The sequence below is a fragment of the Neomonachus schauinslandi genome, chromosome 8 (genome assembly GCF_002201575.2).
Source record: "Neomonachus schauinslandi chromosome 8, ASM220157v2, whole genome shotgun sequence".
NCBI lineage: Eukaryota > Metazoa > Chordata > Mammalia > Carnivora > Phocidae > Neomonachus > Neomonachus schauinslandi.
The window spans coordinates 98489916-98510116 of record NC_058410.1 but is presented as its reverse complement, the minus strand read 5'-3'; the positions used below and the strand labels follow the sequence as shown (position 1 = coordinate 98510116).

At 41.9% G+C, this 20201-nt stretch overlaps 1 protein-coding gene across 1 annotated transcript in view; it reads left to right on the top strand.

Moving 5' to 3' along the window:
• Positions 1–5927: 5927 nt before the first annotated feature.
• The window catches only part of EFHC1 (EF-hand domain containing 1), a 65378-nt gene continuing 51104 nt past the window's right edge, over positions 5928–20201 (top strand). The window contains exons 1-3 of the mRNA XM_021692077.1: positions 5928–5990; positions 14032–14253; positions 17551–17838. Coding sequence (XP_021547752.1) covers positions 5928–5990; positions 14032–14253; positions 17551–17838 — 573 coding nt within the window. The remainder of the gene's footprint in view (positions 5991–14031; positions 14254–17550; positions 17839–20201) is intronic.

Here is a 20201-nt window from a genome sequence, read left to right as displayed (position 1 = left end):
TTAGCATTTTTTTTTTTTTTTAAGTGCTCAGCACACTGACCTCCACTTCCCAGATAGGCTTTGAATGTTTCCTTGTTCTCCCGACACTGGTTTGTACTCTAGGTAATCCTCTGGGCAAAAATGCAATGAAACACCCAGGGCAGAGTCTATAAACTAGGAATAATGATAACATTAACAGTTTACATTAGCTAGTGCTCACTCCTTGCCAAGTCCTTAGCCGAGCTGTTTTCTTAGATTCTTTCATTTAACCCTTCATACAACCCTATGAGATAGATGTTATTGTTGCCTCCATGTTACAAATGAGGAAACTGATAGATTGGGTAAGTTTGTCCTGGGCTACCTGGCTAGTAAGTAATGCAATCTCACAGAGACTTGGGACTTTGAATCCAGAGTCCGTATTCGTAACAACCAAAACAAAGTGAATGTAGAAGGTCTTTTGGTCTAACTTCCCCACTGCCAATTGTGTGAAATAGAAGTGTAGAATTGGGAAGGAAAGGTAATACGGATTTTTGTGTGTGTGTGTGCCCTCATAAATGAAATAAACCTAAAGACGCAGTTCTTGTTTCATTTCTAGACACTTGAGCCAAGCATAAGTCCTCAGGCTGTTACTGCTGAAGCAGGACCGATAGTAAAATTCTTAAATGTATTTTTGTGCTAGAATCCAATGCAGACCTAGTCACATGACAAATGTCAGTCTCAGAAGCCATCTGTGACCGTCTGGAAGAACTTCGAGGACTCAAACCAGCTTTAAGAACCACCGACTATCCTTGATTATTTCCCTACACTTCTCTAGTGAATCCTTCCTTATCTTCAGGACCTGTTAAATATATCCTATTATTCATTAAAGTGAACTTGAGCACTATTCTGGGCTAACGCAGTTTCTTTTTCTCAAAGACAACTATGGAAACATGCAAAGCATCTCCACTCAGTGTTTTTTTGTTTTTTTTTCCAGCAAGAACAAGTCATTTTGGAATCTAATTTTACTGTGGTAAAAATACCTCAGCACAAAGTTCTCATTGAATAAGTACTAGTGGCAATCATTGTCATAATTATTATTATTTCTATCACTTTATGCAGAGCAGGGTGCTGTGGGTTCTGTACAGAAGTGTCCACCCTTTCCATGGGCTCTCGGAGGTATCTCCAAGAATGGGAGCTCTCTGTCCTCGGGAAGGATTTCTCTCTACTCATAACAAATTAATACACGTTTTATTTTCCTAAGGTTCTGCATATTTTTCATCCATAGCTTTCACTTCGTTTTCAAGATGACCCTATGACCCCCAAACAATTAGTGATCATTAATTCTGGTTCAGGCTTCTCATTTTAGAGATGAAAAAAACAGAATCGCAGGTAGGTAAGTTGTTTGAGCTCACACAAATATTCATAACACAGTGAGGACACGACTATGGTTCTTAAGACCCCAACCTGGTGTTTCATTTTCTGTTCCATGCTGCATATATAAAAGGAGAAAAGGAAGACTGTTTGAGGTGTGCAATGGGAGAGGGGGTATCAAAGGCATTTCCCCATTGTTTCAAGGTTACCATTTACCTGAATTAATGGACTCCACCTGCCTGCCCACATTTGGAATCCACAACTATAGTGGATATTACTGCCACATCACTCTTATATTTCTCTTTGTCCATACTGTTAAAAGCCTTCTTAGATCAGAGATGACTGACAAGCAGGATTGCAAGGTCAATGATCCCTCACATGCCGAAGGAGGAGTATCTTTTCCATCTGAGAGAAGATGAGGTGGAGTGTAAGAAATATTCAGCTGGGAACCAGTCATTAGCTGATGGTTTCTTAATCTCTTTTGGGCTGGGGATTTCTCATCAGTAAAATGAGTGGGCTGGATAGTGTCGATCGATTTCCAAGTTTTTTGATTGTGACCATGAAAAAAATACCCGGAATATGAATGTGTATGTACATTTTTTGAAAACTTTTTCAGTAAATTATTCTTACCCATATAATATGGGATACATCCTGATAATTTATATCCTATTTCTTCCCTTTTTTAATGAAAAATTCTGACTATTGTCACAATCCATTAAGTTGATTTTTACCGCCTCCTAATGGAGACCGGCAGTTAAAAATACTGGGTCATTCCAGTGACTCAAAAGTCATTCACTCACTTAGTTGGTCAATCATTGTACAACTGCTTATTGAGTATTTATGAGGTGTCAGCACTGTGTTGGGATCCGGGAAAATGGCAGTGAGCAAAACAAAGAACCTATCTTTATGATGCTTATAGCCTGTGAAATCTCTGATTCTGTGAGGTGATGTGTGGTAGGCTTTTTCAGAGAGAAGCGAATGCCATCTGAATCAACTAAAGTCATAGAATGTGTCTGACTTAAGGAAGAAAAAAGCAGCAGAAACACAAGTTTTTCGGAACCCCTGGCAGGAAACCACTGAAAGGCCAAAACTAAACCCAAATTGCATGAGTTTGTGTCAAATGAAGATTTCCTGTGGGTCCTAAATCTAGGACCTAAAGTGCCCCTATAACTACTTGGAAATCCCTGATGATGTTTCTCCTTCTACCATACTTTGCAAAGATCGAGGTGGCTTGACTGGGCACTCTTGGATAAGAGATTCCAGAAATTAAGGAGTGAGCAGTGGAAAGGAATGCTGGATAGCACTCTGACTGAGGGACACTCCCCTGCAAGGTCTTAACCACTATGGTCACACACTAGCCGCACCCCCAGCACTTCAAACTTACAGGTGTAGAATTGAGTTTTTCAGAAACCATGCTGTACCGTTTTTATCCAGCAGAGGGAAGTAGAGCACCCAAAATCATTGCATAAATATCTATGAGAGACACACACACACACACACACACACACACGCCTGCTTGATATATGTCCTGTGACTTTAGGTACTGAAGAATAATATCACAGGATTGCAAACAAATTCTGGATAAAGCCAGCGCTCTGGGCAAAATCCTGAAAAAGGAGATGCCTAATTTAGGCAACTGCTTTATTTTAACCTCTGCCAGTCTGCTATTGTCCCATCAGTTCCTGGGAGTCATCAACCAGCATGAGGCCCTCTTTCGGATTTGGTCTGCTGGCAGACTGCTCTTTCCATATTTTCCTTTCCCCACGTTGTGAAACACCTGCTACAGTCATGCGATATTTCTGTGGTCTTCTGAGTCCAGGCTTTATGCACAGCCTTCAGACCGTGGCACTTTTTACTGGAGCTGTCAGGGATGGTCAGTTTCCTGCTCTCTCCTGTATATTGCACCAAGTGGAAAATGGTGAGTGCAGACTGAAGCCTGCTCCATGCTGAGTAGTCATGTTTGGGAGAAATGGGATATAAACTCTTTAAAAAAAGATTTCATTTACTTATTTGAGAGAGTGAGCAAGAGAGAGAGCACAAGCCGGGCGGTGGGGGGAGAGGGAGAGGGAGAAGCAGGCTTCCCGCTGAGCAGGGAGCCCCATGAGGGGCTTGATCCCAGTACCCTGGGATCATGACCTGAGCCAAAGGCAGCAGCTTAACCGACTGAGCCACCCAGGCGCCCTGTGATATAAACTCTTAATCATACCAAACTTCAGGGTTCAAGCAGTTTTCCGAAGCCCTACCTTTATTTTTTTTTATCCCCCCCCCTTCTTTACACACTTGTCCCTGTGCTTTTTAGCATTGATGCAACACGGACCAGCTTCCTCTCCTCAGGGGTGATGGCATTTTTAGGAGAATATAGACCAAGAAAAGTTTTCCTCACCATGCACTTCTAGGGTCTGAAAGTATTAAAACACACTTGGTTAGCCATTTAACTATTGTGTTCTTCTGGAACAGAAAGGCATTTGAGCAGAGGCCACTCCTCAAAAAGAAACAGATGACACAATGGACAATAGGCTTAGGCATGACTTACCCTTTCCAGCCCCCATGGACTCCTTCCCTACCCGGTCTAGGGAATATAGACCCAAGTGCAACCATGCAGTTAGTCCAGAAGGGCTCTTTCAAGTGTATCCTAATGCCATGGATTTACTTTTATTAAGATAGAGGGGAGGGCAGGATCGTATAACTGGTAAGAGTTAAAGGTTATTATCAAGAGTCAGCAAGGATTATAGCTACCAGTGTTTCTGGATACTCAGCATCAATGAGGTGGAGAGAAGTGAGAGAGGCATCTTCAACCTCTTTAAAGGTTGAACTTACCATTTTGAAGTATTCTTCCAGTAGCTGGCTTGTATCCTAGGTCAGTGGCTAAGATATAATGCAATGGACAGATGCTTTTAAAGTTTTCAGTAAATTCAACAATGGTAATTCATCGATTTTTAAAGCATTAAATGCCTGCATTAAAGTAATAGACTAATCGAAAATTTTAAAAAAATTTAAAGGTAAAAAAAGGGGAGGGGGGGCGCCTGGGTGGCTCAGTCGTTAAGCATCTGCCTTCGGCTCAGGTCATGATCCCAGGGTCCTGGGATCAAGCCCCGCATCGGGCTCCCTGCTCCGCGGGAAGCCTGCTTCTCCCTCTCCCATTCCCCTGCTTGTATTCCCTCTCTCGCTGTGTCTCTCTCTGTCAAATAAATAAATAAAATCTTAAAAAAAGGGGGGGGAGGGGACAAGAACAGGAAAACAGAAGTAGTGAGGAGAGAGAAGAGGTTAGCGGAAAATAAACTGGGCAGGATGTGGTAGACAGCCACCAATAACTGCTTCAGGTGCCATCAGTGGATTCATGTCCTTCGCCCCCTGAGCTTCATGCCCATTAGTGAAGCCCAATAGGGGGATTTGCTCTGACAAGCAGCAATAAAACTAAAGCTGCTGTGTGCATTAGCACTAAACTACCCATGATGTGGAGCTATGCTTCCTGTGGCAGGCTTGCTACTCTATCATGTTCCTAAACTGGCTCATTATCAGAAACAGCTGTTATAAAAATCGGATTCCTGAACTCTATTTCAGACCTAATGAATCCCATGTCTGGGCACCAGGGTTTTGTTTGTTTTTTGTTTTTATTTTTAAACCCCTCAGTGCTGATGGATAGGTTTTTTCTTTCTTTCCTGAAGATGCTTCATGAACAAGATTATATTTCTTTAAAGGCATAATAATTTAAACAAGTTTTATAAAAATCACCAAAGGCGAGAATACCTATGATCCTGACACTATTTCACCCCACTTGGTTGCGTCTTTATGACTTAGTTTTCTCTTCGAAGGAGATGCATTTCCCCCTGTGGGTCGTATCTTTGCACTGCAGCGGCAGATAGGTATGGAGATCAAGAGAATTGAGATAAGCACCCTATAGCTCTACAGTCAACGAATACTGAGTGTCCTGGGGTGAATAGGCAAGGCCCAGGCCTTCAAGAATTGAGAGGCTGCAGAGAGGCAGGTGTTGACCCGTAGAATAAGGAGAGGCGAAGATGGAAAATGATAATGCAGCAATGGGAAGATCAGGGACGAGACGGTTGCATTAGTTCACTGAACATCCTTGAGCAAGAGATACAACCATGAGTAATCCGCAGCCCCTGCCCCCAACAAGCACGGGCACGAGGTGCCACTTTCAGCCGGAACCAACCATTTACACTTTAGTGTGAACCGGGACAAGAACCCTTTTCCCAGGGCTGGGAGAAGGCGGGGCCCGAGCTCACGGCGCGGGCGGGGAGCGGTGAGGACTGGGTGGACGGGAGGAAGCACCTTCCCCTCCACTGTAACCCCTCTAAAGGCTGGCCCCCACCCCTGCACCTCAAGGCGACGAGGGGAGCCTCCTCGCAGTCACCTCCTCCCACCACGCCCACCAGCTCCCACCTCAGTCAGAATGCCGGGCCCGCGGGCGGCGCACGCGCAGACCTGTCGCGCCGGCGCCTCAGGCCCCGCCCCCGCGCTCGGCGCTCCGGATGTTTGGCATTACCATGGAGCTCCGCGAGGCCGGCGTACGCGGCTTGTTGCCCGGGCAACCCGGGAGGCCAACCCCGACCCAGGTGGCGGCGGCGAAAGCGGCGGCGATGGTGTCCAACCCTGTGCATGGCCTGCCCTTTCTCCCGGGCACGTCCTTTAAGGACTTCACGGTGAGGACTTCTCGGCCCCACCCCCGGGCGGCTTCGGAGGGCTCGCCCCTTGGTGCACCTGCCTCCTCCACCCAAGATTGCCCTCTCCCTTCAGACCCCGTCCTCTGTCCTCACCTTTTCTCTGTCCGCCACCACAATTCCTGCGTCCTCCCCTCCAGCCTCACCCTCTCTCTCCCAGCCTTTGCCCTCCGCTCCATCCTCTCTAGTTTTTTCACTCCATCCTGGAAGTCTGTTGGCCTCCTTCGTTCTCGTCGTCCTAGCTGCATTCTTCCTCCTGCCCTGCTCCTTTAGCCCCTGCCTCTCCTCCCTCTAGATCTCTGTTTTCCCCCACTTTCCTCCCAAGCTCTGGCTAGGTCCTCTCCTAGCTCATTCTCCCACACCGTACCCCTTTCTGCCCAGCTCCCTTTTTAACCGCCCTCAGTCCCCCAGCCTAGCCCCATTCTCCCAATCAGCCTCCCTACATCTTCGTCCTCCTTCCCACAGCCCCATCCTGCCCATCTCCCCAGGCCTATCATTCCCTCTCGCCTCCTTCCTCTTCCTTATTCTGGACCCACTAATCTTACCCCCTCCCAGCTCCGTCTCCTGTCTTATATAAATCATTTACACTCATTCTCCTCTTTCCACCAGGTTCTTTTACGCAGTCTCCGCCCTCCTCATTTATGCTTCTACCTAGCCCCATCCCTTTTCCGTTCAGCACTTCTGACTTGTCTACAGCTTAGTCCCACCTTCTCCCCAGTCCTGTTTTATCTTCTTTCTCAATTGCTGTTTCTCCAAAAGTTAGACTTTCAACACTTGCCTATCTTCCTCCCAAACCATCCCTCCCTGCTTTGTAGGAGATAATTCCATTCCAGTCCTTTCAACCACAATTGATTAGCTGTTTTTTTTCCTTCCCCCGGTCCTATTCTTTTCTAACATTTTAATGAAAGATTCCTGATTAGATGATTTTGCTCCTTCCCTACTCTGTTTTTAGTTGTATTCTGTAGAAAAAAAAAAAAAGCTTGTTTTTTTTTCCTCCTGACATAGCTTAGCCCTTGACAGAATTATTTAGTAAACTATCATAGATGAGACAATAATAAGTTGTATTTGTATAGCTTAATAATTTAAGCTGTAAGCTCCTTTCCATGTATATAAAGGTAAGATAAAATTCGTAGTCCATTTATTTTCTTTGGGAGAATGAACTGAAATTGAAATTTTGGTGAGGGAGTATGGATTCTGAGCCTCTTCTTCATAATTATCCCTGCATTAAGACACAGCATCATAGAGCTTTTCCTTCAGTGGGCTTTTTCATTCTATGTAAGTTAGAAAATGTAGGCACATTCCTGTCCCGTGCAGGAGCAGCCTAAGCATTTGGTGTTGGTGAGTGTGGGTTACCCACAAGGCAGGGTTGAGTCGATTTGGGGGATTACAAATGTGCAGACTGTAGGTCCCAGGCTCTGAGAATATACATTGCTGTACTTCATATAAGAAGAACTGTGCCCTGGACATATTTTCTATTTTAAATACACGGCCCAAGTGTATTTGCCTATTTGGTCACTATCTTTACTCAGCACTGAAGAACTAGGTGTGTATAACACTCAAAGCATTCAGAAGGTGAACCATAATGACTAAGAGGGGCAGGGAGGCTACCCAGTCTCTGGTATTTTGTTAGACTAGCCTGAACAGACTAAGACAGTTTGTAAATATTTTCTCCCATTCCCTAGGTTGCCTTGTCATTTTGTTGATTATTTCCTTTGCTGTACAGAAGCTTTTTAATTTTATGCAGTTCCACTTGTTTATTTTTACTTCGGCTGACTGTGCTTTTGGTATTATATCAAAACCAATGTCAGGGAGCTTTTTCCCTTTTTTTCTTCAAGGAGTTTTACAGTTACAGGTCTTATGTTTAAGTCTTCAATCATTTTGAGTTAATTTTTGTGAGTTCTATAAAATAGGGATCCAGTTTCTTTCTTTTGCCTGGATACCCAGTTTTCCCAGCACCATTTATTGAAGAGACTGTCCTTTCCCCATTGTGTATTCTTGGCACCCTGTCAAAGACAGTTGACCATATATGCATGAGCTTATTTCTGGGCTCTATTCTGTTCCATTGGCTTATGTGTCTCTTTTTATGCCAGTACCGCATAGTTTTGATTACGGTAGCTTTGTAATGATAGTTTGAAATCAGGAAGTGTGACGCCTCCAGCTTTGTTCTTCTTTCTCAAGACTGCTTTGGCTATTGGGGGTTTTTGTGGTTCCATGCAAATTTTAGGATTGTTTTTTCTATTTCTGTGAAACATGCCATTGGAATTTTGATAAGGATTGCATTGAATTTGTAGATCACTTTGGATAGTGTGAACATTCAAGCGGTATTAATTCTTCCAATCCAAGAACACAAGATATCTTTCCATTTGGTTGTGCCTTCTTTAATTTCTTTCATCAGTGTCTTATAGTTTTCCGTGTATAGGTTTTTCATGTACTGAAATTTATTCCTAAGTATTTTATTGTTTTTATGCTATACAGAATTGTATAGAATTGTAAACAGAATTGTTTTCTTAATTTCAATTCCAGATAGTTCATTGTTAGTGTATAGAAACACAATTTTTCTCTGTACGTTGATTTTGTATCCTGCAACTTTACTGAATTCATTGGTTCTAACAGTTTTTTGGTGGAGTCTTTAGGGTTTTCTGAATGTAAGATCATGTCATCTGCATACAAAGAGGGTTTTACTTCTTCCTTTCCTATTTGGATGCCTCTTACTTCTTTTTGTTGCCTGATTGCTCTGGCCAAGACTTCTAGTTCTATGGTGAATAGGAATGGTAAGAGTGGACACCCTTGTCTTGTTCCTGATCTTAGAGGAAAAGTTTTCAACCCTTCACCATCGAGTTTGCTGTTAGCTATGGTCTTGTCACATATGGCCTTTACTATGTTAAGGTATGTTCCTTCTATACTCAGTTTGTCAAATTTTTATTATGAATGGATGTTTTGTCTTTTTCTTCATCTCTTGAGATGATCATATGATTTTTATCTTTCATTCTCTTAATGTGTTGTATAATAAGTACTCATGTGTGTATGTTGAGCCATCCTTACATCTCAGGAATAAATCCCACTTGGTCATGATGTATGATCCTTTTAATGAGCTGTTGAATTTGGTTCGCTAATATTTTTTGATAATTTTTGCATCTATATTCATCAAGGATGTTGCTCTGTAACTTTCTTTTTTTTTATAGTATCCTTATCTGGTGTTGATATCAGGGAGATCTTTCTTGTTTCTTAATGCATGCATTTATCACTATAAAATCCTCTATTGGGGCACCTGGGTGGCTCAGTTGGTTGGGTATCCGACTTTTGGTTTTGGTTCAGGTCATAATCTCAGGGTTGTGGGATGGAGCTCCGTGTTGGGCGCTGCCCTGGGCGGGGAGCCTGCTTGGGATTCTCTCTCTCCCTCAGCACCCCCATCCCTACCCCCACTGCTCTCTCTCTCTTGCTGTCTAAAACAAAACAAAACCAAAAAAACCCTATTAAACTCCTTTTGCAGGTTCCCAAAGGTTTACATATGTTGTGCTTCTATTTTCATTTGTTTTAAGATACTTTTTGATTTCCCTTTTGATTTCTTCTTTGACCCACTGGTTGTATAAGGGTGTGTTGCTTAATTTCCACATATTTGGGAGTTTTTCAGTTTTCTTCCTGTTACTGATTTCTGGTTTCATACCATTGTGGTGCAAAAGCATACTAGGTATGATTTCAATCTGCTAAAACTTGTTTTGTCACCTATCATATAACCTATCCTGGAGAATGTTGATATACTTTAGAAGAATGTGTATTTTGCTGTTGTTAGATGGATTTTTCTTTTTATGTCTGTTAGGTCTGTTTGGCCTAAAGTATGGTTCAAATCCAACCTTTCCTTGTTCATTTCCTATCTGATTTAGTCATCTATTGAAATCCCTTACTATTATTGTCTTGTTGTCTATTTCTCCCTTCAGATCTGTTAGTGTCTGCTTTGATGTGGGGTGCATGTATATTTATGATCATATCTTTTTTCCCCTCTGTTTTATTTTAATTCCAGCATAATTAACATACAGTGTTATATTAGTTTCAGGTGGTTGTTATATCTTCTTGATTAATTGATCCCTTTACCGTTACATAATGACCATCTGTGTTTCTTGTTACCATTTTTGGCTTAAAGTCTCTTTTGTTTGTTGTAAGTATAGTTACCCATGCTCTCTTTTGGTTCCCACTTGCATGGATTATCTTTTTCCATTCCTTCACTTTCAGCTTATGTATGTGCTTCAAGCCACAGCAAGTCTCTTATAGCATAGGCAGCATATAGTTGATCTTGTGGGTTTTTATTTTTTTTTAAATCATCCAGCTTTTTGTCTTTTGATTAGAAAATTCAGTTCATTTATGTTTAGAGTAACTATTGATAGGTAAGGACTTACTAATGCCATTTAATGTTTTCTGGCTGTTTTGTAGTTCCCTCGTTCCTGTCTTGTCTTCCTTTGTGGATTGATGAGTGGTCATAGTAGTATCTTTGATTTTTTTATCTTTATTTTTTGTGAAGCTGCTGTAGGCTTTTGCTTTGTGGTTACCATGAAACTCACATGAAACATATATGTAGCAGTCTATTTTACACTGATAGCAGCTCAACTTTGATCACATATAAACACCCTATCCTTATTTACCCTCCTCGCTTTAGGTTTTTTGATGTCACCATTTATATCTTTTTATATTTTGTGTCCACTAACAAATTGTTGGAGCTACAGAGGTTTTCAGTACTTTTGTCCTTTAATCTTTGTACTAGAATTAAGAAGTGACCACATCACCATGTTACAGTATTAGGGTATTCTAAATCCGACTATATGCTCACTTTATCCATGTGTTGTATATTTTCATGTTACTAATTAACGCCTTTTTGTTTCAGCTTTGAACTTCTTTCAGCATTCCTCATAAGGCAGGTTTAGTGGTAATAAATCTTCTCATCTTTGTTTATTAGGGAAGGTCTTTATCTTGCCTTCCTTTCTGAAGCACAATTTTTTTGGATAAAGTATCCTGTGTTGGCAGTTTCTTTCTTTTAACGCTGGCCTGCAAGATCTCTGCTGAAAAATCTGCTGATCGTTTATGGAAGTTCCCTTGTATGAGAGAGGTTTTTTCTTTCACTGCTCTTAAAATTCTCTCTTTGTCTTTGATTTTATTATTATGTGTCTTGGAGAAGATTATTTTAGATTGAAGTTTTGAGTACCAATAGCTTCATGAACTTGAATGTCCAAATCTCTCCCCAGGTTTGAGTAATTCTCAGCCATTATTTCTTTAAATAAAAAGCTTTCTACCCCTTTCTGTATTCTCCTTCTAGAGAAGGATCCAGTGATACATACATGATTTTTCTTGTTGGTATCCCATAAGTTCCATGGGCTTTCTTCATTCCTTTTCATTCTTTTTTCTTTTTGCTCCTCTGTGGGTTAACTTCAAGTTATTTGTCTTCAAGCTTACAGATTCTTTCTTCTGCTTGTTCAGATCTTCTTTTGAAGCTATAGTTGAATTCTTCAGTTCAGTCATTGTGTTCTTCAGCTCCAAAATTTGTTTGGTTCTTTTTTATGTTTTCTATGTCTTTGTTGAACTTCTCACTTTGTTCCTTTGTTGTTTTCCTGATATCATTAAATTGCCCATCTCTGTTCTTTTGTAGGTCTCTGAGCATCTTTAGGACAATTCTGAATTTTTTTCATTAGGCAGTTCCTGGTTCCCCATTTCTTTGGGGCCAGTTACTATAGGTGGTGGAATCATGTTTCCCTGATTCTTCATGATCCCTGTATCTTGCCTAGGTATCTTCACATCAAGAAGCAGCTACCTCTTCCAGACTTTATGGACTGATTTTGGTAAGGGATGACTTTCACCTGTGGGTGGAGGTATGCTGCAGCTTGCTGTGATCCTGGGCCTAGTGGTGTAGGGCACCAAGTGCAGGGCTTTGTGGCGGCACTGGGTTTAGGTTTAGGGGACATGATGTCTCTTTGGCCCAGGCCACTGGGGTCTATGGCACTGACAACTGTGTAGTCCTTGACAGGTGCTACAGGGGGTCCATAGTGGCTGCAAGGGCTTTGGGGGTCTTTAGCGACCTCCAGGTCCAGCAGCTAGGGAGCAGGGCAAACAGCAGTGGTGACTGGAGCTGGGACACATAATTGGCTTTCGGGTGCCAACTGTGGGTGCCTGTGTAGTGGCAGGGGCCGTTTGCAGACACACACATGGTGGTGGGAAGCAGAGAAGGCAAGGGCCAGGGCCAACTATGGGCTCACTGGCAGCTGCACGAGGCCCTGGTTGTTGGTGTGTCCTCCTGTGGCTGCACACTCTCCCCCCAGCATGCACACTGCAGTGGAGGCCTGTGATAAGGGTTGGGCCGTGTGCAGATGCACAGCTGGAGGGGCTAGTTCCAAGTGCATGAACGGGGGAGGGGTCAGCCAGAGGGTGTCTGTGCTGGCCTCTTGCACTCCAGCAGCTGCAGAGGCCCGAGCTGGCTGCCGGCATGGTTCCCAGGCTCTGGTGGGGATGTGGGGAGGGGAGGCTGGGCAAGGGGCTCTGATGCTTGGCATCATGAATGCCTGTGGGATGAACACTGATGAAATCTGCAGGGGGTACCCAGTGGCCGTAGCCATCCTGGCCCTTGGCTTTGGCTCAGTGGTAAGATCTGCCGGGTTTGTCTGCAGAGCAGGTGTCTACACACCACAGTCACTCCGACTGAGGGGCTGCTGCCAGTAGCCCCTGCTTTGCATCCGTGTTCCTAGCTGGCCTTATACGCTTCAGCTTTGCTGGTCTGGGTGGGAGGAAACTGAAGTGGGACCTTTGTGGACTGCCCCAAAAGACTAGAGAAGCTGGTTGCTCTTCCTTCCTGGCCAGGGGATCTCTTTCTGGCCAGGAAGTTCCCTCTTGACACTGAGTAGTGCTGGCTTGGGGGATGAGATGATGCAGCAAAATGACGTTTTCCTTCTCCTTCTGTAGTTATTCTCAGGTTTTTTGTTCCACTGTGTCTTAATTCAGAAAGAATACAGAGAACATTATCCAAATCCACTTTCTTTTTGTGCACGTGTTTGCATGCTTCTAATTATAGTACACATATAATTTTATTTATTTTTATTTTTATTTTTTTAATTTTGTTTATTTGAAACAGAGAGCACAAGTGGGGAGGAGGATCAGAGGGAGAGGGAGAAGCAGACTCCCAGCTGAGTGGGAAGCCCGATGTGGGGCTCGACCCCAGGACCCTGAGATTATGACCTGAGCCGAAGGCAGACACTTAACCAACTAAGCCACCCAGGTGCCCTATGGTATACATATAATTTTATATACTGCTTTTTTGGGCTTATTAAATCATAAACATTTTTTGCAGATTGCCACATGGTCTTTAAAACCAATATTTTAATGGCTGCATCACAGTCCGTTAAGTGAGTTTTCCATCATTAACTCATATGTTTGTCTTTTATATTGTTTCCAATGTTTTACTATTGTAATTAACATTACAATGGTCAGCTTTAGGCATATTGTTCTTTCTCATAATTTTGGATTATATTTTTAAAATAAAGTATCTAGGGTAGAATTAATTGAGTTCAAGACTTTAAACGTATAATACTCACTTGCTTTCCAAAGAGTTGTATGAATGTATCAGTATTATTATAACAAGAAAGGCCTTTTATTTTAGGCAAAAATTCATTTCTCAGAGTCAGATCTTCTAGGTTCCATGGTTTATGAACACTGGATAAGATTAAAAACACAGAAAGAATTAAGTGAAAGATTGAGTATAGATAAGATAATATTTTAGTTTCTCATGAAAAGTGAGCTGGTAATTATATTGGGCATTCTGGAGCAGGGCTTTAAGTTTTATTTTAAGCTCAGACTGCTGCTCTTCTCCCTGTTCCTGACCAGGTATTTTAGCTTAAAATATAAGAACCTTCTAATACAGGTAAGCATTTTGATACAAGGTTTGTGATGTTTTTAAGTGCAGGTTTAAGTTACGATGTTTTTGAAAGTTAGCTCTTTTACCTAACACATATTTATAAAATATTATTAATGAAACACTTCTTTTGTTCTTCAGAAAACAGCATTTCATAGAAGCCAGACGCTGGGCTACAGGAATGGCTATGCAGTTGTTCGACGTCCAACAGTTGGTATAGGCGGGGAGCGGCTCCAGGTCAACCAGCTGTCCCAGGCTGAGCTGGATGAGTTGGCCAACAAGGCACCGATTTTAACTTATGGCCAACCTAAGCAGGCCCCACCTGCAGAATTTATTCCTGCACATGTGGCTTTTGACAAAAAGGTATCATCTGGGATTTCCGGGTACCCCTTGAATTCAGATTTCTGAGAGCCAACTGTTTGCAGAAAAGTCAACAGCAAACCACAGGTTTTCCAGAGGGCTCTGAGGAGAAAATTGTTCAAATGCCTCAACCTTTAGTCATAGACAGCTGAACTCAGGATTGAAAGAGGCTTTCTTTAGTCAGGAAGCTTATTACAGAAAATAATTCCCTGTAGACTTCACTGAAATATTTTCCAAATACAGTTAAAGAAAAGTTGGGTGAATTCTGAATTCTTGAATTCATATTGCTCCACGTTTACCTGCTCTGTGCTGTCTACTTTTTGGAAGTCTTATCTGTACTGATGGCAAACCCTTAGTCTTTGTGAAATGCATCACGACAACAACTCCATCTTTTGTCAGTTTTCTCCAGGCTGTCTTCATAAGTTTTCATTTTTCAGGGAATGTTTCAGGTTTGGCATAATATAACCAAAGGATATGTAACATTTTCATTTCTGTCTCATTTACCCTTATGCTTTTGTAATGTGAGCTATTTTAGTTCCATCTGTTGACATTTCCATATCATCCTTGATTCTCCTTGTCAGTGGGCCTCCTCTTTAAGGTGAGGTTGTCCTAACTCTGGCCATGCAACAGAATCCCTAGTGGGACTTTTAAGAAACTGAGATGTCACCCTAACCCTCATCGATCTTAATTTCCAGATGATTTTTATGTATAACTGAGTCTGAGAACCACTGACCAGTTTTTACAAGTTAACTTTCCTAATTTACTCCTAGCCTATTTTCTTTCTGTCTTTTTTTTTGTCTTTCTTTTCATTTTATTCTTTTTGTTAAATGTCTATAGTGTTCGTCTAGCTAGTCAACTTTAATTGCGTACCTATTTTTTTTTTTTAAGATTTTATTTATTTATTTGACAGAGAGAGACACAGCGAGAGAGGGAATACAAGCAGGGGGAGTGGGAGAGGGAGAAGCAGGCTTCCCGCGGAGCGGGGAGCTTGATACGGGGCTTGATCCCAGGACCCCTGGGATCATGACCTGAGCTGAAGGCAGACACTTAACGACTGAGCCACCCAGGCGCCCCTAATTGAGTACCTATTGAAAATAGAGGCTGGAAAATAGAAAATAACCTGATGGTGGAATTATACCATTTACATTCATTAATCACTTAGTTTAAAAAATTTTTTAAATGTCTCAGCCAGAATCCATACCATCCCCCTTTCCCCATCTCATTGAACTCATCCAGTAGGAACATATTCATATATCCATTCAGAAGCTGAACCTAAACAGTATCAGATATATGGTTGGGTATATCTCTACATTTTTCTTGTTTCTCTATGAGTCTACAGATAGTTTCAGCCCCAGCTGTGCCCCTAACCCTGAGTTTGGCCTCAGGCAAGTCACTCTACCACCCTGAGTCTCCATTTATAAAATGAGGGAGGTTCAATTAGCTGATTATTTCTGGCTCTCACATTTTGTGTATTTATATATCTGTGGCTCAAATTACAGACCATTTCATGCATGAATTAGTGATCATGCCCCCACTTATAGTGATCATGTCTCCATTTCAGTTCTTTGTAGTGGATCTACAATGTTACTTGAAAACGATCTTTTGTCTTTGGTTTTTACTGTATTATCTTTCTCCTTTAAACATTCTATTCCATTCATGCATTTCATCTTTTTATTAAGAGTTTTAAGGTTTTATTCCATTATATGCTTATTTCACATAAGCAATTGCCCGATCTCTTTGGTTTTTAATCTTGTTTTTCCACAGTAGACACTACACCTTTTTAGCAACAGCACTCATGTATAAAATCATGCATCTTCCCATTCATCAAGCCATATTTGTGTCTTCACTAAACGGTCTTCTTGGTTTGTTCCTCTAGTTCCAGTGGAGGTTTAGGTTCACACTCTTGTCTACCTACAACACCATTCTAATATTTTCTCTTCATGGGAGGAAATATTAAAAATAAAGATGGGATAAAAGAAAGTTTTAAAATTAATCCCAAAGCTTGTCAACACAAGCTTTTAGTATTTTTAAATGTTTTTTAAACGTGCAACAGAACGTGCCATTTTGGCTTCCCTCTGATGCTCCCCAGAGGACCTAGGGTTTGCTCCATCTATCATGTATGTTTCTGAGTACAGTGAGGGTGTGTTTACATGCCACCCAAAGATTCTGTGCTGGATTGATGATTTGAGTCTCATTCATATGAATTCTCTAAGGATGAAAATGTCATTAATATGCATTTACAGGGGACTCTCCTTCTAAAGAAATGGGCTTGAGACTTCGTTTTCATTTTGAAACCAAAGGTTATAGTCTTGCCCAAATTTTTGACTCTTTGCAGAAATTCTAAGAGAGATTTTTGAGACAGAAGTGAAGCTAGTACAGTTAAGGTCTTTAAGCCATCTGATCAAGGACCACATACTAAGTAGTCTATGTGTAGTTTGAGTATCTAGAGCAAAGGTCAGCAAACGTTTTCTGTAAAGGGCCAAATAGTAAATATTTGGGGCTTTGCAGGTGTCTTAGTCTACTTGAGCTGCCATAACAAGATACCATATACTGGTGCTGTCTTACATAATAGAAATTAATTTTCTCACTGTTCTGGAGGCTGGAAGTCTAAGATCAAGGGTCCTGCTGCTTCAGTTTCTGATGAGGGCTCTCTTCCTGGCTTTAGATAGCTGCCTTTTTGCTATTTCCTCACGTGGCCTTTCCTCAGGGTGGGTTTGCTGAGAGAGAGGTCTTCCTCTCCTTACAAAGTCACCAATTCAGTTGGATCAGGGCCCCACTGTTGGGACCTCACTTAAACTTAATTACTTCCTAAAGACTCTGTCTCCAAATACAGTCATATTAAGGGTTAGGGCTTTTACATACAAATTTTTTTTGGGTGGGGGGGAAGAGACAAAATTCAGTCCATAGTAGCAGCCCACGTGGTCTCTATCACAGCTACTCAATCCTGCCCTTGTAATGGGAAAGCAGCCATGACAAATACCTGCTAATTATTTACATAATTATTTATGGATACTGAAATTTGAATTTTGTATCATTTCCATGTGTTGTGAGATTTTATCCTTTTGATTTTTTTAACCATTTAAATACGTAAATAAAACATTCTTAGCTTGGAGGTGATACAGACTCAGCTAGCAGGGATAGATGGGTCCCACGGACCGTAGTTTAGCAGCCTTCGATTTAGAAAATAGGAGTGATGAGTATTTAGTTCTCCCCGAGCGGCTCTCTTTAGAGGAGGGTACTGGATGTTTTTTGCATGAGAGACTAATACAATGCCATTTCTCCCTGCATTGTGTGTCATAGGTGCTGAAATTTGATGCCTATTTCCAAGAAGATGTTCCTATGTCAACTGAGGAACATTATCGGATTCGCCAAGTGAACATTTACTACTACCTGGAAGATGACAGCATGTCTGTCGTGGAGCCTGTTGTGGAAAACTCTGGGATCCTTCAAGGCAAGTTAATCAAACGCCAGCGGCTACCCAAGAACGACCAGGGAGACCATTACCATTGGAAAGACCTAAATCGAGGAATAAACATAACAATTTATGGCAAAACTTTCCGCATTGTTGACTGCGACCGATTCACGCAGGTATAGTATATATTCCTGGAAATTGTCGTGTCTGAGGCATCATTCTAATTTATGGAAGGATACGTTTCATTTATAAGGGTAAGAGGAGGGACGTCTGGGTGGCTCAGTCAGTTAAGCATCTGCCTTCGGCTCGGGTCATGATCTTGGGGTCCTGGGATCCAGCCCCGTGTGGGACTCCCTGCTTGGCGAGGAGTCTGCTTGTCCCTCTCCCTCTGCCTCTCCCCCCACCACCACCCCCACTCGTGCTCTCTCCCTCTCAAATAAATAAATAAAATCTTTAAAAAGAAAAATATAAGGGTAAGAGGAGGACACTGGTAATCTGTCCTGTATGGATTATTATGTTGTTTAATTAGGTGTTTGTGTGTGTGTTGATATGTGTCAACACTGTAGTGATATCACTTTTTTCACAATGATATGGATACATATCCATTCAAATAAAATTAAACTTGCATCATAGCTGAATCATTTGATAAGGAACCAGTTCCCATGCCGGTTCAAGTGGTAGCACCCTTCATGGGATAGAAATATGAAAGAGGCATTGGACGGTTTATCTGAAGTTTGAGTTACAAAAGTAGTATTACCTTTATTAGCAGACATGAGCCTCACATTTTTTGTGCAGTTCATATTTTTCCTGTAAATCATACTTGCTATATTCTGGAGAAACTGGCTATCTAAAGAATTCCTGAAATAAAAACAATTTTTAAAGGAGAATGCTTGTTTATATCGAGAAGAATCCTCCATTTCCTCTATTTCATACGTATGGATTTTTGACAACTTTTCTTAAAGTTATGTGTACGTATATAGACACAGAGTCCTTTCTTGAGCACAAAATGTAAGTATTAGGAAGTCAGTTCTAAATTTCTCTTAGTTTAAAACATTTCTAGAAGCAAAGGTATAGTTTCTGAATTCTTTTGTGCCTTTAATCCTATGTTACCAAACACCACATGATTAATCTTTACCACGCACTGAGTTCCTGTGAAGCCACTCATTTATGTTTGGCGTTTAGTAACTTATTTAGCAAATACTTATTGAGTGCCTGCTCTGTGCCAAGCCTTGTGGCTCTAGGTGCCACATATATAGACTTGTCCTCATAAAGACTGTTACATTCTGGCCGGAGGAGACAAAAGTAAGCACACAATATATAACCTGTCAGATGCTGCTCAGAGCTGCGGAAGGGACTAGAGCTGAGGAAGAGGGAGGGGAGGGTGTATAGAGGCTGGCCAGGGAAGGCCACGCCCTGAACAGAGACCCCAAGGGAGTGAAGGAAGGAGCCCTGGCATCCGTGCCATCCCAAAGCAACAGCGAAAGACAGTACAGAAGGTACAGGTGCTAGAGCGTCTTTGGGAAAACAGGTTTTGATCTCTCATTTTTTAGGTTTTCGAGGTCCTTTTTATCACAGGCAGTTTCAGAACTGTACCTATAATGAGGAATTATAAGATGTTATGTAAATTTCAGGTATTGTGACTATTTTTACAGTTGTCTCTTTATGAACAATCTGAATATCAGCAGTTCATTCCTGAGCGGTGAGTCACCTCTCATAAAGAGAGACGCTTAGGGCGCCTGGGTGGCTCAGTTGGTTAAGCGACTGCCTTCGGCTCAGGTCATGATCCCAGGGTCCTGGGATCGAGTCCCGCATCGGGCTCCCGGCTCAGCGGGGAGCCTGCTTCTCCCTCTGACCCTCTCCTCTCTCATGCTGTTTCTCTCTTGCTCACTCTCTAATAGATAAATAAATAAAATCTTAAAAAAAAAAAAAGAGACGCTTAACCTACTGAGCCACCCAGGGGCCCCAACTCTCATTGTTGACGGTAGTTCTGTGCTAGGAAGTCACCACAAGCCCTTAATGAGCAACTATGGATCCATTGCTCCTGGGAGAAATACGAGGTTAGGTTTCTATAAGCTTGTTTTATGTGTGTTTCTGTTTAAAGATGCCATGTTGAAAATACCTTGTTGATTCATGAACCTCGAACTTACGGCCAGCAGCACTGGAGCTCATGCCTGAAGGAAGCGTATCTCACACATGTACTTTCTCCTGAAGGCACGTCACAGCCGTGTGTGTGTGTGTGTGTGAGAGATAAAAAGTACGTAACATAAACGTGACCACCTTAACCACTTTTCTTCGATGTGCAGTTTAGTGACACTAAGTACTTACCCCAGCCTCCTTGCACGTAGAACACACAACAGCACTTTAGCACTAAGGTTGGGGGCCATTTTAAACAGCAAAAGCAACAAAAGCACTGAAGTGTGAAAAAGTGGCACTAAACAGACATCTAAATGGACACTTTTTCAGTATGGAAGCTGAAATAAGAAGGCAGAATGTCATCTCATTTGACCTCAGCTAGGAATGTATGTTATCAGACAACTCG